Source organism: Pristis pectinata, chromosome 2 (assembly GCF_009764475.1).
Source record: "Pristis pectinata isolate sPriPec2 chromosome 2, sPriPec2.1.pri, whole genome shotgun sequence".
Lineage (NCBI taxonomy): Eukaryota > Metazoa > Chordata > Chondrichthyes > Rhinopristiformes > Pristidae > Pristis > Pristis pectinata.
In genome coordinates, this window is record NC_067406.1 from 69,170,809 (window position 1) to 69,186,522 (window position 15,714).

The window sequence follows — 15,714 nt, forward strand, 5'->3', positions numbered from 1 at the left end:
AATAGTATGTAAGCATAATCTCGTAAGAAACAAATAAAAACTATAAAAACGTATGGATTTATGAAAAAGAAAGGGGCTATCAAAAGTTATTGTGTGTACCTTATGCATTTTGACAGGAGAAATTATATTAGTGAATAAGGAAATGGCAAAAAAAGTTTAACAATTATTTTGTGTTTGTCTTCACAAAAGAAGATAAAAGAACTCGATGTGAGATTGAAGAGCAACAAGTCAAGAGAGGATGAGGCAGAGAAGGAAATGAGCATTTGCAGAAGTAATAGTACTAGAGCAGTTAATGGGATTGAAAGGTAATAAACATGCTGATGTGCATCCCAAGGTTTTGAAAGAGGTGGTAATGAAGATGGTTGATGCACTAGTTATTCTTTCAAAATTACATATATTCTAGAATGGTTCTCACAGATTCAAAGTAGCAAATGTAATGCCACTATTTTAAAAAGGAGGGACAGAGAGATCAGTTGATTACTGACCAACTGGCTGACATCAGTAGGAAGGAAATTCTGGAATTTCTATTATTAAGGAAATGGTAACAGGACAATTGGAAATAATAATAGGACTGGGCTGTGTCAATGTTGGTGTATGAAAGGCAAATCGTGTTTGACAAATATGTTAGAAGTTTGAATTTGTAACAATCAGAATAGAAAAGGGTAAACCTGTCGATGTATTGTATTTGAACTTTCAGGAGGTCTGTGGTAAGGAGCTCACACAAGAGCTCATTAAACACAATCAGAGCAGGTAGGATCAGGTATAGTACGCTGGCTTGAAGTGAAGATTGCTTAGTGGACAGTAAACAAAGAGTAGAAATAAATGGGACATGTTTGTGGCTAGGAGGATGTAACTAGTGGTGGAGTGAGGAAGGGCACAGAGATCTGTGCTTGGATCATTCCTATTTACAATCTATAACAATGATTTGTATGGACCAAGTGTAATATATTTAATTTGGCTGATGATACAAATTTACATCCACTATGAGTTGTGGGGAGGATGAGAGTGTTTTTTAAAAATGATGATAGATTGATAAATGTTCAGAGAAACCTTGAATTACTAAGAGTTAATGTGTAGGTACAACATGCAATTAGGAAGGTAAATGATTGGCCTTCATTGCATAAAGATTTGAGTACAAGAGTAAAAACACCTTACTGCAATTATATAGCACCCTGGTGAACGTGTAGTTACAATACTGTGTATATCCTACCAAAGGAAGGATATACTTGCTATTGAGAGAGTGAGTGAAGGTTCCACAAATTAATTCCTGGGGTGGGGTGATTATCCTTTGAGGAGCAATTAACTAGGACTAGAGTTTAGAAGAATGAAAGGTAATCTCATTCAAAGTACAAAGTTAATATTGACTTGACATAGTAGATACAGGGATAATATTTCCTCTGATTGGAGGATCTACAACCAGGGGTCACTCTCTCAAGTAAATAGTCAATGAAGATCTTATTGAATGGTAGAGCAGGTTCAAGGGGTTTGTTTCTATTTCTTTTGTTTTTAATATTAAGTCCATGCCAGCTTCTTGTAGAATAATCTATTCAGTTTCATTCCCTCACTCTATTCTTCTAGCCTTTGAATTAATGTCCGTTAAATACCTATCCAATTCACTTTTGAAAGCAATGATTGACTCTCTTTTCATCTCCTTGCAGTCAGCATATTCCAGATAGTAACTGTTCACTGCATTAAAATGTATCCTTTTGCCCATCACTTTGAACCCGTGTCATCCGGTCCTGGAACCATCTGGTAATGGGAACACACATGTATTTTTCTCACATACTTTTTTCCACTTGTGATGTGTCTGGCAAATTTTTTTTTGCTGAAAGATCCATTTGGAGCAGTTTCGAAGACATTAGGAACAGAGTTGCACAATGCTTTGCCTGGACCCCACATGTTCATTTTAACTGTTAGAGAATATCTTCACAGGATCTGTGTCAGAGATCCAAATTACAGGGCTCACCCAGATTGGATGTTGTTATATTCAGCTCAGTTCATTATAGAACTACTGAGGTGCAGCCTTGGACCTTTCTCCTCACTTGCTCCCTGCCAATGATTGATAGTTATTTGTACTTTTCCAAAGGTTTTATAAAAAACCTTCCTTTGTGAGTCTCTAGTTTAATTATCCTGACTCTTTAATTTCTTATTTGTAATCTTACACTCAAGTCAAGGTGACTACAGTTGCCTCTGCACTTGAAGTTCTGTGTAACTTGATGTCTGTTGTGTGGCAGCAAATGGACAGAGCCATTTTAGTGAGTCACAATGCGTCTGGCTCAATAAATAAGACATATGTTTGGACGTGGTCTAAGCACAGGAGTAGCACAATTACAGTCAGCTTTGCTCAAACGTTTTATGCCAAGTATTTGCTTGATGTTCCCTTATTCACAATTTCACAGGATATTCTATCCCAGCGTGCACACAAATTTTCTGCTGGAGTCCTGAATGAATCTGCCGGCAGATGTGTCCATAACGGGGCACTTTCAGAACGGATGCCGTAGGGTAACAGGGCACCACATGTGGGGCTTCTGTGGTGCCTGATTGGACTCCTCATGGACTCCAACAGGGCAGTGTGAACTTCCGTAGACTTCCCAGCTCTCAGACTTGGAAATCTGCCTGCTGAATGTGAGCCAGGTTAATTTGGCATAAGTACAGTGAGCCCATTGAAATCAATGGAAGAATCAGCCGCCAAGAGAAAAGTAAGTAAAGGTTTTTATTTGATTTTATTACTTTGGTTAAAATGCTTTAATTGTTTTAAGTACTTTGTGTTTTAATACTCACCCAAATCTAATTTTTAAAATAAAGTTTAACATTTTTTTAACTTGTGCCAGGTTCTGATTGATTGAGACACAAACATTCTACTTAATGAGTAAGTTTGATGCCGGTGAGCTGGAGGCCAGAGCTTCACCACTGGTGATGTCATTCTTGTCTCCGCGGTCCGCAGCTTGTGTCACAAGAGGCACTGCCTCCCACCAACGGAAGGCCGCACCCTGGACCATACCGGAAGGAAGTGTTGTCTGGGATGCAAACTGGTAAACTTCCAGTGGCAGTAAATCTCCCCCATTTCTCAGCGTATCCTGGAGTGGCTGATAGTGGAATCAGCTCACAATGGTGTTGTGTGTATTGATTGATATGGAATATCTATTTTCTCCTTGCTGAGAACCATGCTTACTTTATCTTAACTTTGCTCTTATTTGTACTTACATACATTTGTGTGATGAGAGTACAGGATTTGCTGACTGATTAGGCATAACATTACAAAACATGTAGATAGATTTAAAAAAAAGTTTAGGTTTCTTTGTGTATATCGAGTTTTATTGACAGATATACAATACATATATATATTGAATACAGAATAAGAAGACTGTACAGTACAAATTTGTGTTCACAGTTTGATATGACAAAACGTCATTACTAAACTCCCATGGGACAATCAGAAATGTTGAAGAAATAGTAAAAATATCTTAAAATTTTCACATCTTTAATTATATTGACTGCAGACACTATTAAATGATTTAAATAAAGTTAACATGACTTAATATAAACCCAAAATTACTCATTTAGTCTTAACTCTTGAAATATAAACCTATGTTGTTCTATATTTTCCAGCACAATTTACTGCTTAAGCTAATAGCAATAATCTGCTGGAGTATTCAAAAGCAGGCTTGCAGAAATGCTGACCAGATGAAATAATCTTAACCATGTAACAGTGGAATGCTATAAACCTACAAGTGAAAACACATAATGGTGAAAGGGAGAAGTATTTTCACAAACGGGAGTAATAACATAATGACTTCCAGTGAAATTTCTATGATCTTTACGAGAATTTGAAATAAAAACAACAGTAAACAGCAGATGCTTTTTATATAACAGAAAATACTAGAAACACTCAATAGGTCAGGTGGCAGCTGTGGAAAGAGAAACAGAGTCGAACACCCTTTGCCAGATGCTGCTTGGCCTGCTGAGTGTTTCTAGTATTTTCAGTAAGAATTTATAACACACTTTTGAAAATCAGATGTTTTTTTCTGACAGAATTAGCTTTTTTTTCCTCCAGCTTTCCTCTCTGTTGCAGCAGTCTCATCAGAACACATCAGGCACCAGTCGGAAAATCTGGAGAAGGTGGAGAGTTTGGGGATATGTGGGGAAGAGGGCAGTCTGAACAGGATTGTATCACTGCTGCAATGACACTGATTCTCTTTTCCTACCAGTCTAGTGCCCCGTTTGATGCTGATGAAATCCATCCAATGAAGTCAAATTAGATTGGTGAGGGTCATATAACTTAGCCACCTTCTGGTTTGAATTAATCACTCAACCTTGTGAATTACTTTGCAAATTATTCATTTTTTCTTGAACCCTTTTGAACATAATGTAGCAAAATTTTTTAAAAATCACTGTTACACTGCTCTCATCTCAGCATGAAAACGAATTTTTCACCTCAGCATTCATGGATATCAAATTCATGGATCAGTCAGTGGGGCCATTATTGAGGGTTTAATTTCTAGTTAACCAAACAAAATACTGCTGTACAACAGAAACAATGCTTGAGTGCAACTGTTAAAAGCTCTGCATATTAAAACTAAACTTTTAAAGAATAATTTTTAAAAAGTGTAGGGTTGACAGCTACATACACTGCCTAATAAGTATCGTCCTTGTGCACTGTAGGAATCTGATTAGCCATTCACCTCATGTGCTCTTGTCAGGGTTGGTTCAGAACTCTTTCTATAATTGCTCCTGTATGTGATAATGAAAATATAAAGAAACCCATATTTGTTAAAATCATAACCTTTTATTTCATCTGTTCAGCATCACTTTTATTTTATTAAGTGTCACAATAAGCTTCTCTAGCTATTATCCCGAAACCAAATTCTAAACCAAAGTGTACGTTCCCCTCAAAAAAAATAAAAATTCACATTTTAGGTATCTAAGCTGAGAAGAATAGATTTAAACTGTGTATGCATCAAAATCCCCCTTCCCATCTCAGTATATGACACAGCACATAATGGGGTGTTTCATAGTCTTTTAAAACTCTCACTGCTTTATTATTTATTGTTTTCTTTTGAAGGAGGGAGGTTACTTACTCTTACAGCTCCCTCCAAAAAAATTATCCCCACATCTATTATTCATGTTGTGAACATTATCTGATTGCACCCATTTTCAAGTGCATTTTATTTTAAATTCTTCAACAGGTCACCCTCTCCACTTCCTTACAGGAAATAAGTCACTCTTTGATATGAACCACAAAATATGAATGACTACTGTCCACAAGGCAGGCCAGCTGCCACAAGACGCTACGTTCACATATTTCAATGTTTAGCAACATTTTACCAAGTTGGTTGTGAATCTTCTGGTTTCTACTATTCTTGTCCTATTGCACAGAATGTAACATGTTGTGCCCCCGAAGCAGAGCATCACTTGTAATTCAAATTCAGACAGGCATTCCTATCAGCAATGACCTACACTCAAACTTCTGCTTTGAAGCATTACACCTAGAATGTTTACTTCTTCTTCTTAGCATTCACATGTTGGTTGAAATTATAAACTTCAGAGAGGTTAAAAATTCACCTTTGGTCACTTGCACTGATACGGATTTTAATCCGAAGGCATTATTATATCACATAGTTAGTGAAAACAACTAAAGATGAGTTTTGATCCTCTTGGATCTAACTTTCCATGTGGTGAATTTCTTATATTCACTGTAGAAAGCTCACCTTAAGTGAAACCTTACCAAGATGATAAATAAAACCCCCAAATTTTCAACCAAAATGAACTGAAAAAGAAAACTAATCTACCTCCAATTTTGTCCCTGAACTGATTGGTGTACTGTTGGGCTGCAGTCTATAGATCTAGATACCTCTATCCCCAATGTCCCTGAGTTACTTAATAATTAGTTAATCTTCATTTGCAGCCACTGGGTAGTGGTGGCCCATTTAACCATTAATGACTTCACAGCCACATCCCTCCCTGACAGCCACACATACATCTGCTTTATTGCAGCAAGTTATTGATTTTGATTGTAAATGGAAAGTCCTGCTGCTTTCATTTTTTTCTAGGCACTGATTGTAGAATCTCCAGTGTTAATCAGGAGGGTCTGGGTTGGGATTAACTAACTCTGTACAAATTGGGGACTGACTTTATTAACTTCTTTTCTGGGCTGAGTCTCAAACTGGTCAGTGCTTTTAACAACATTGGTGGTCTGTAAAAATAAATGTATTTCACATTGCAAGAATATAATTTATGCAATATGATAGATTGGTTTGCATTGAAGTGATTATTGATTTAAATTCATATTCAAATCAGCTGCAGTGGTCACAATGCACACCTTACAGCAAATGTTTTCTCAAAACATGAAAGTAGATTGAAAACAAATGTGATGATGATTACTTACATTCAGTCTCTAAATATAGGGAAATAATTCAAGATGTGTATTTTAAAAGCTGTGATTTATGGCTGAATGTGTTAGCAGTGTGTGGCTTATAAACATATTTTCACAGGTAATTGAAATTTATATTAATATAAGTCATGTTGGTCCATCATTGGGTTTTTCTGTTCATTTAAAATCTTGAATGAAAAATATTACAATAAACTTATTGGAAAAGTTTGTAGTGAATAAATTTGAAAAGCCATTCCAATTCAGTGAAAGTTTACTTTTCAAAATATGGAAGTAACAAGAAAAAATTGGATTTCAATAAACTGCATTTTCAAATGTATTTGGTGATTGTAACAGTAATGTTACACAAACCAGGGTTGACACTTGTCCCAGTGGTATATAGAAAAATTAGTTCTGCTATTTATACTCAGATCATTCAATTTGTTGACTGGCTACAATGAGAGCTTATAAAATCTTAACAACTGCAAGCAATGAACCAATAGTAAAAGTATTTAAGAAAGAGTTAACATGATTGATGTTCTTTGAGCAGCTTAATATTATTACCCCAATACCTTAGAATAATTAAAGTAAGATATTACAGATGTTGCAGTAAATGTCTTATTAGCAGATTATACTTTCTTACACTAATTTCCTCAATTTTTCTTTCCACCAATTACACCTGGTTCCTTTAGGGTGTTCTGGGATTGACTTTACTGGAACACAACAACTGCTGCATTTGATTAATGCGTCATCAAACCAACATTGCATTCTACTGGTCAAAGGAATATGTCAAGAATATCTGTACAATTACAGATGTGTTATGCTGTTTGAATAACTTATGATAGGAACTGAAATCTTTGAAACTGAAATTGAAACAACCTCCTTACTCACTCAGATGATTAAACAGTATTTGTGTTTTCTAATGTAAATAGAACTATTGTTTTCTATTGCCCACAACTAAGCCAATACTGTTAAGTTTAATAAGTGATCGCATGACTTTTAAATGATGTACACTTATTTCACAGCACATCTTTTTTAACTATCTATGGTTATAAGGAAGAAAAATTTGTCAAATTAGTGTATAATTTACTATTCTTGATATATGGACAATTTTGCATGTTGTTAGTAATTATTGAACATTTCAATTTTTCTTTGTTATTAAAACCATTTGTTCTGTGAACTGCTTTTTTCACTTGTGCTTGCCCAGTTTCTTAAGTGGGTGAACATGATCTACAAGTAAAATTATGTAAACCGATCAACAATGAAAGGATGGGCAATATAGTGAAGGACAATGACTATGTTGCAGAACCACATGCTTATAACCTCAGGGGTAAAAGATTTTCTTTTCTTCTTCCTCCTTTATCAAATTTGAGCATCACGATTGAAAGTATGGAACTTCCACTTGCGAAAATGGTAATTTTGTCTCTTGATGGTTGAAATTTCTGATAATGGAATTGGCAAGTCCTGGAGGCTTCCAATGTGGAACAATATGAAGAAAAGTCATTGTTGGTGAATCTTTGGTGCTTAACTTCATTAACTTGCTTGAGTTGATATTGAAATACAAATTTAACCACTGAAGCTAGCTGTAGGGAGTTCATCTTCAACAAAAATACTGAAGAACTGTCACTATATGGTGATGAGGGTCATAGTGGGCATGTTTCCTCCAATCATATCTTGAGGCTTTTCCTTCTTTCACAGTTGTTAGGGATTGAATTTCCTGAAGTCCTCCACCCTCACAACTAAAATATTACAATTCAAAGTACAAACCAATCTCTGCACAATAAAGAGACAGCATTGACAATGTTTTTGACAAAAAAAATCCATTTTAGACGAGGTGTGGTCTTGGTGAAGGAAGTGGCAAAGAGCAGCATTCTACTGTGAAGAGGGAATCTCTCTGGCAAGAACATTAAGGCTTATTAATCAAAAGAAATTCTGACAATTTCAGTGAACAAATGAGACTACAAAGTGGGGAATGCTATGCATTAATGTAAGGGCACCCTTATTGTTAACCATGACCCCTGCACATAACAAATGAGTTTTGTTTGTGTTTGAAGTGCTGAAAACATGGAAGTGTTCATCTGTTGAAGGATTCGGCCCAGCTGAATCTTGGTTAAGAAAAACTATGAGAATAGTTTGTATCTGGTCTGGACGACATTGCGAACAGTGACAGACTCAGACCAGCATATGACGCTTTCTGTGCAGGGCAAGGTGGTCTGAACGAGAGAAGCTGCGGTCGCAGTCAGGGCACTGGAAGGGTTTGATGCCGGTGTGCTTCCGGTAATGCCTGGTCAACTCATCCGAACGGGCAAACTTCCACGTGCAACCTTCCCAAGTACACTTGTAGGGTTTCTCACCTGCAGGAACAAGGAAAAATGTAAGTTCTCATAATACAGAATTTGAAGTCATTGTTGTGTTTAAACTGTGCACATAATGGAGGAAGACCCAGATCAAAAAACAAAGTGTGAATCATAATGAACTTTGACCATGCATTAATTTGGTTTAAGGATTATTCAGTATTTCAACTGTTGATTCATTAAAGTAAGCCCTGTGAAGGCAGTAACATTTTAAACCATTGAAAATATCTCTTGAGACACTGGTATATTTGCACAAGAATAAATGGGACCTACTTATAGCTGACTGAGTTAACTGGTGTTACCGTCAATCTGTTAGAATTTATTCTTTCACGCAGATCTATGAATGTGTGGCTTGATTTACTGTTCATTAAAATGAAATTTGTTCTCCACTAGTGTTAGTATATTCCAGGCAAACCAAGCAACTAGTTCCTATTAAATACAGATATGATACCATTTTAGTATTAAACAAAGGCTTGAAGAAAATGGCATCAATAATCCACTGCTGATCATTAAGACCGTGCTGCATGAAAACAGAATAAACATTATTTTAAATTCAAACAATATGGGAAGTGCAACAAAATAGAAAGCTGATTGCAGATGGTCTGAACAACCCGACTGATAGAACCAGCAGGCAAAGTTGCTGAAATAAAGAATCATAACCTGCTTGGAATTTTCCCAGAGATTTTGTAATGCAGAAAATTTCCAATGGAGATACAACTAAATCAACTTTAAACAATTTTAGTTTTGCTTCTTCATGGTTTTAGTTGACGTTCTGCAGAAGCCAGGGCAGAGATCAGAAAAATCTTGCCAGAGATTCAAGGTTGCATTCTTTAAATGTTTATATGAATCTATCAAGGAAGTAACTAGCTTGTACAACTTGCTTAAGATGATCAGGACATGAAGCAAGTCACAGGAAGTTTTTCATATTCAAAATATGGGTCTATTTTGAAATATCCTGACACAAAGCACAACAATGTCTTAATTATAATTCTTCTTACCTGTGTGTGTCCGCCGATGTGCCTTGAGGTGTGAACTCTTTGTATACACTTTGTTACATCCCTCAAAGTCACATCTGTGTATGCGACGTTTCCTTTGAGTATCTGGTGATTCAATGGGATGTGGTCTTCCAGCAGTATGTACGATAACTGAAGGAGTATGACTCCTGAAAAAAGAGATATAATACATCACATTTTAACTAATCAACCAACAGTAGATTACACATACAATGGCAACACCAATAATCCACTTTTTTTTCCTGCATTTTTAGTAGCTCATAACATGAAAAATCTAGAATAAACATCATTGATCTGCACTTTTCCTCAATACACGTCATGGGTAGGTATGCCTTCTGTAAAAGCTCTTTCCTTTGTATTTCACCCTATCTTAACTTTATTTTGGTGGTCAACTTCAGACATAGTTTCATAGTTGTTACCAACCACACTATGTTTTAGCATGTATTAGTCACCTTATCTTTCACAATACAAGGCACATTTCTCTCTTGTTATAGCTTATAAATTAGTTTATACATGCAAAAGATTTAGGTGTCTCCACTGGTGAGGGGATCATAAGTAATGAAGAATAGACCTATAAGATGCTTCTGATACCAAAATACAGAAAAATAATAATTTTGCAAGGCACATACAGTTTGTTTGTATCTATTTTTGAAATGCATGAAGAACTATAATATTAAGATACCTTTTTTTATGAGATCTCCTGGGACCAAAGACTTTTGGTTAATCTGTTCCCAGGAAGGATATGAGCAAAAGCTTGTTCATTTAGAGCAGTGTGCACCTATAAAAAGTAATATTGGTTGGAGTGAACTGGTCATCCAGATTAGTTGGAGCATCCAGATTGATATCCAGATTTATTGCAAAAGTACGGGAAGCCCTGAGAAGTATATTTCCTCACAGGAGCTTCAGAAGAAAATTGCTACTGCTGCTGCAAAGCAGAAGGAGGCCATTTGGCCCATTACATGCATTCACCACAGAGCAATCCCATCAGTCCCATTTCCCCTTGCCTCCCGGACTACTACCTCCTACTTCCCTGCAGCCCCATAACTTATTTTGTGTACAGGGAATGCCTTAAAGGACCTCTCCCGACGTCAGCCACATAACCAGCTGTATAAAAGGCTGCCATAGAGTTGAGGGAAAGCATGGGGGACGGAAGGCAATGTGATGTTCAGTACGTGCAACCACACCCATCAAGCAATCCACTGCTCTGATGGTGTTCTGAGCCAGGAGAGGCACTATGCCAATGAAAGATAAGGGATGATCAGTCAGGCAGCTCTGGTAACACTTTTGCACTGAGGCGCATGTGACTAAAAGGGTGTGAACAATGATGGCCATTTGAAAATGAATCCATCAGTTGTTGTGGTCAAAACTTCAAAGTCAGAATGGAGATCCTTTAACTTGTGTCTACTGGAGGATTTCAGTGACTTGTGCTCTTTTTTACTGATTGATGCATTCTGTTCTCCCTGAACGAGAGGCTCATTTTTGGTCAGAAGGGAGTCAGAGGTGCAGTGCATGTGTGCCCAAAGCTGGAAGAGGTCAGACACATTTGCACAGGTTCTGGCTGGAAATGTCCACTCCAATTTAATAATGGTCACAATTTTCACCTGGAAATAAGTGCTAAAGCAATTCATTCTTTAATCAATTTTGAATTGCACAGCACTGAAGATAAACAAGCACAATTTCTCAGAAATTGTACATTTCATATCAGATTGCTAAATGTAAATTGCTGTGTAGAATTACATTTTCGTTTATAATTTTTTGTATGTGTGACGTCAAGAAAGCTAAAATTATAAACATAGCGCATTTCTGTTCCTGTCTAAGACATTCTTCTACAGGTTTCAGTAATTTATTGCCAAGTTATTTTTCTTACTATATTGAATTACACAATATCACGACCACAAGGATTTTTGAATAAAGTTATAAGAATGCATTCAGCAAACAAGCACTTTGTCTTGGACTCTTTTGTTTATTACCTTTGAGTCTTGTACATGTCCTGAAGTGTTTCCTGAAGATTGAAATGATTGCAATTTCCTTTTAATACATTGTGGCTTGGATAACTGGGCTAATCAAACCTCTACCACATATGTTCAAAATATTTCGCTATTATACTGAAATTTTGAAGGCAAGCAACTTTAAACAAGATGGGGTATTTTGAACATAGCTTTGAAGAAGAAAACCATTCGCATTGTTTATTCCCTTAAAGATCCTAAGGGGTCCTGACAGAATAGATGTGAAGAGGATGTTTCATCTTGTGGGAGGAATTCAGAAATAGGGGTCAGGGTTTTAAACTAAGAGGTTGGGTATATAATACAGGGATGAAGTGGATTTTTTTTCTCAAAGGTCATGAGTCTTTGGAACTCTCTTCCTCAAAGGGAGTATGTATGTAAAGCCAGGTGAGATAGACATGAGGAGTCTGCTGTCAATTCCTATTAGTCAAGGCACCACATGCAATAGAGTGAGCCTTACACCATGAAGCTGCAAGTGTCTTTCTTCTGCTTTTTCCACAAAGACAAACCAAGTGGAAGAAACATGCAAGTTGTAGGTCTGGGTCACAGATCAAGGGGGTTTGGGACAAGGGAGCCTAGGGTGATGAGCAAGGTTGGGACATCAGTGCTGGAGTAGGGGTGAAAACCTAGACCTTGAGAATTACTACAAGGCATCAGAGGGGATGGGTAGCTATTGGGGGCATGGCGTGGTTATGTGCTCCATTTGATGAAGTTATAATGAGTATTGGTTTATTATTGTCGTGTATACTAAGAGACAGTGAAAAACTTTTGTTCTGCTTTCCATCCAGACAGATCATGCCATACATACGTACATCGAGGTAGTTAAAAGAAAACAGAATGTGGAATATAATGTAGGAACTATAGAGAAAGTGCAGTGTAGGTAAACAAATAAAGTGCAAGGGCAATGATGAGGTAGAATGGGAGATCAAGAATTCTTCTTCAGCATATCAGAGGTCCATTCAAGGGTCTGATAGCAGTGGGACAGAAGCTGCCCTTGAGTTTGGTGGGATGTGTTTTTAAGTTTTTGTATCTTCTGCCTGCGGGAGAAGGGAGAGGCAACATGGGATACATTTTCAACTCAAACAGCACTGGACTCCATGGGCTGGTAGCTGTTCAGGAACTCCCCCCCCCCCCCCCCCCCCCCTTACATTTACTGAAGCAGGCCTTCACACTCATTGCAAAGAGTGGTCTGTGAATGGGCTGTAGTGAGTTTCACACCAGTGGTGTCCTGATTTGAGATGTACACTATTGACTATCATGCAAGTGAAACCACAAATTTTGCAATGAACACAATCAGTCCCAGAACAGTTTTTTACTGATCAGTTTTCCGATTAATTCATATTATGTGGCATAACGAGATAGGATTTCAAGAAATTGTTACCAACAGCAGACTTTCAATCACATTAGTATATATGGTTATAATGTTTTATGGGCAAAGTTTGAGCATTGGAAATGTGACTTGGAATTAATAGATCAGAGATCTTCCAATCCAGTGGTCTTAAACTGAGAAAATCTAATGTCATGTATCTCCATTATTTAAGTAATTCAGTTCTAATTCTAAGCCTCTTTCACTCAGCTGCCACTATCTAGTGGTTTAGAAGCACATTTAAGCAAATTCACTTTAATGTCATTGTAATTCATCATGAGGGACCTTGAAACTTGTCCTATTATCATAAATATGGAAGGAAAGGGCACACATTTTCTAAAGTACTTCATAGTAAATGAAGAATCTGGTTAATGCTGTAATGTAGGAAAACATTGTATCAAATGGCTCTCAGAGGTATCCCACAAAATGCAATGAGAAAAATGAGCAGAAAATCTGTTTTCTAAGTGAGAGCAATAGCATGATGAGCTACCTCAACATTCACTTTCTGAAGAATGATTGAAGAGTTAGAGAAGCCACAATATGGCATTGAAAATAACATTATATAAATCATAACATTTGCTGACAAATTTTAAGGTTTCTTAGATTATCTGATAGTATTTCTAAACATTTTGAGTAATGTATTTCCAGCACTTTTATTCTCCAAATATACCCATTATGTCTGAAAAGACAAGAAATCACCCTGATGAAAATATTTTTTCTTTGTTTCCACACAAGTTTGTCAAGGATGTGATGAATTTGATAATATCCAACAGCATCACAGGACTACAAACTTACTGCTTCAAATGTTGAAATTTTAATTGTAGAATGCTTATTACAGTGTTGCAAAAATGTAGTTTTTCTGTAACTGTAACACTTTATTCTGCATTCCATTATTGTTTTCCCATGTACTACCTCAATGCACTATTGTAATGAAATGATCTGTAGGGATAACATGCAAAACAAAGCATTGAGGTACATGTGACAATAATAAACCAATTTACCAATTTAGTTGGTCTTGCTTAAATGGAAAAGATCTGCTCCTTCCACATCACAATGAATAGTTCATTTCCTAAGATTAATAAGCCACTTAGAATCTGTTCAATGAACAGATATATGGTTCTGTGTTAGAATTTATGTACATTGAACACTGACAATTTCACAAATAAAAACCGAAAATGCTGGAAGTACTCAGTGGGCTAGGAAAAATTTGTGGAGATAATAACAGATGATGGTTCTGATGAAAGGTCATTGAACTGAAAGGTTAACTGTGTTTTCTCTTTCCACAGAAGCTACCTTGTCTGTTGAGTACTTCCAACATTTCTGGTTTTTATTTCAGACTTATTGCATCTGCGGTTTTGCATCTGGTTTTGAGTTGACATTTTTTCAGAAACTTTCATCAAAGATGCCTTATAGTTATCACCAGGAATGTACTTGCACCCTGTTAACTGTGAAGAAAAGTGAAAAGTTCATACCAGTGGCATCAGAAGTCCCTCATCCCCAAAACCTATTTTCACAACTATTAACAAATAAATGGGTGCTGGAACTATGCTCAATGCCTTTCCTTAATGGTTATAGCAAGATTAAAGATCACCATGAATCCAAAGAGATTTTTATTGTTTAACACTACTGCAGAAAAAGCCAACATAAACCATTCTAAATGATTGTTCTTTTTAAATGAAATAAATATAGCAGTTCCATGTTAAATTTATTTTCAGCAGTATTTTACTAACAACAACTTCCAGGCATCAATTTTAGTATTGATTGACAATATTTCTGGCACATTCCCCTTTCAAGCATTCCACTCTGTAGAACTGACCTCGCTGAGCACAAACATGTGTCCATCATGTTTGGATATTGGTGGGGCAATGTATTTTTTCCGATTCTATAAAATCCTCCTCCATTTCCTTTGCTGTCTGTAAAAGTTCAGAACTCTGGATTTTTACTGTTGGAGCCACTCCTTCGATGTGCTATTAAGTATTTCCTGTTGTTTTGATACAGCCTGTAGGGTGTGGCTTCTCTCAAACATTGATGTCAACACCTAAAAGTAGTTTCAACTGTGCGCCCCACCCGCAGGATGTCTGCTGCAGAGTCACCACCTCATAAGTAGATTTCCAAAGGGCTTTCTTGTTTGTCCAGCCTCTAAAGCATAAAGATGTTTAAACAGAAGTTGATCTGAAATTCATTTATCTGTTTAAAAAGCTGGTGTGAGGTTTTATGAGTGGGTTTTATATTAATAATGATCATGTTGCTAAAATTAGCTTGGAAAAGAATTATAAATTTTTTAAGTGTAACCAATCACAGAACTAATTACCAGCACTTTACCATCAATTAACACATTAAGTTGCTGATTACTCTGTCTTTTATTTAGACTAATCCTTCACAAAATATTGATGGCAGAGAAAAGATCATCATGTGCATTTGATTGTTGAGGGTGGGTATAGATTTTTGTCTACATTGTAACTCTAAAAAATAGCTAAGTGCCAAGCCACATGCACAGACACCACAATACGAATGCTTCCTTTACAATAGAAACAAGTCACCATTAAGAGATTAATGTCTAGAACATAATCTAATGGTGACTATAGTGTCACAGACAAAATGCTTTCTTACC

General features: G+C 36.6%; 1 protein-coding gene across 5 annotated transcripts in view; it reads right to left on the reverse strand.

Moving 5' to 3' along the window:
- Nucleotides 1-3,328: 3,328 nt before the first annotated feature.
- The window catches only part of LOC127585664 (Krueppel-like factor 3), a 65,663-nt gene continuing 53,277 nt past the window's right edge, over nt 3,329-15,714 (reverse strand). For 3 of the 5 annotated variants that reach the window (XM_052043337.1, XM_052043309.1, XM_052043319.1), the window contains 2 exons: nt 9,720-9,883; nt 3,330-8,721 (listed from right to left, as the gene is read on the reverse strand). In XM_052043337.1, the coding sequence (XP_051899297.1) occupies nt 8,540-8,721; nt 9,720-9,883 (346 nt within the window). In that variant the 3' untranslated portion in view covers nt 3,330-8,539. Of the gene's footprint in view, nt 8,722-9,719; nt 9,884-15,714 lie in introns of all 5 variants that reach the window. The other 2 variants (XM_052043327.1, XM_052043347.1) reach the window with 2 other exon arrangements.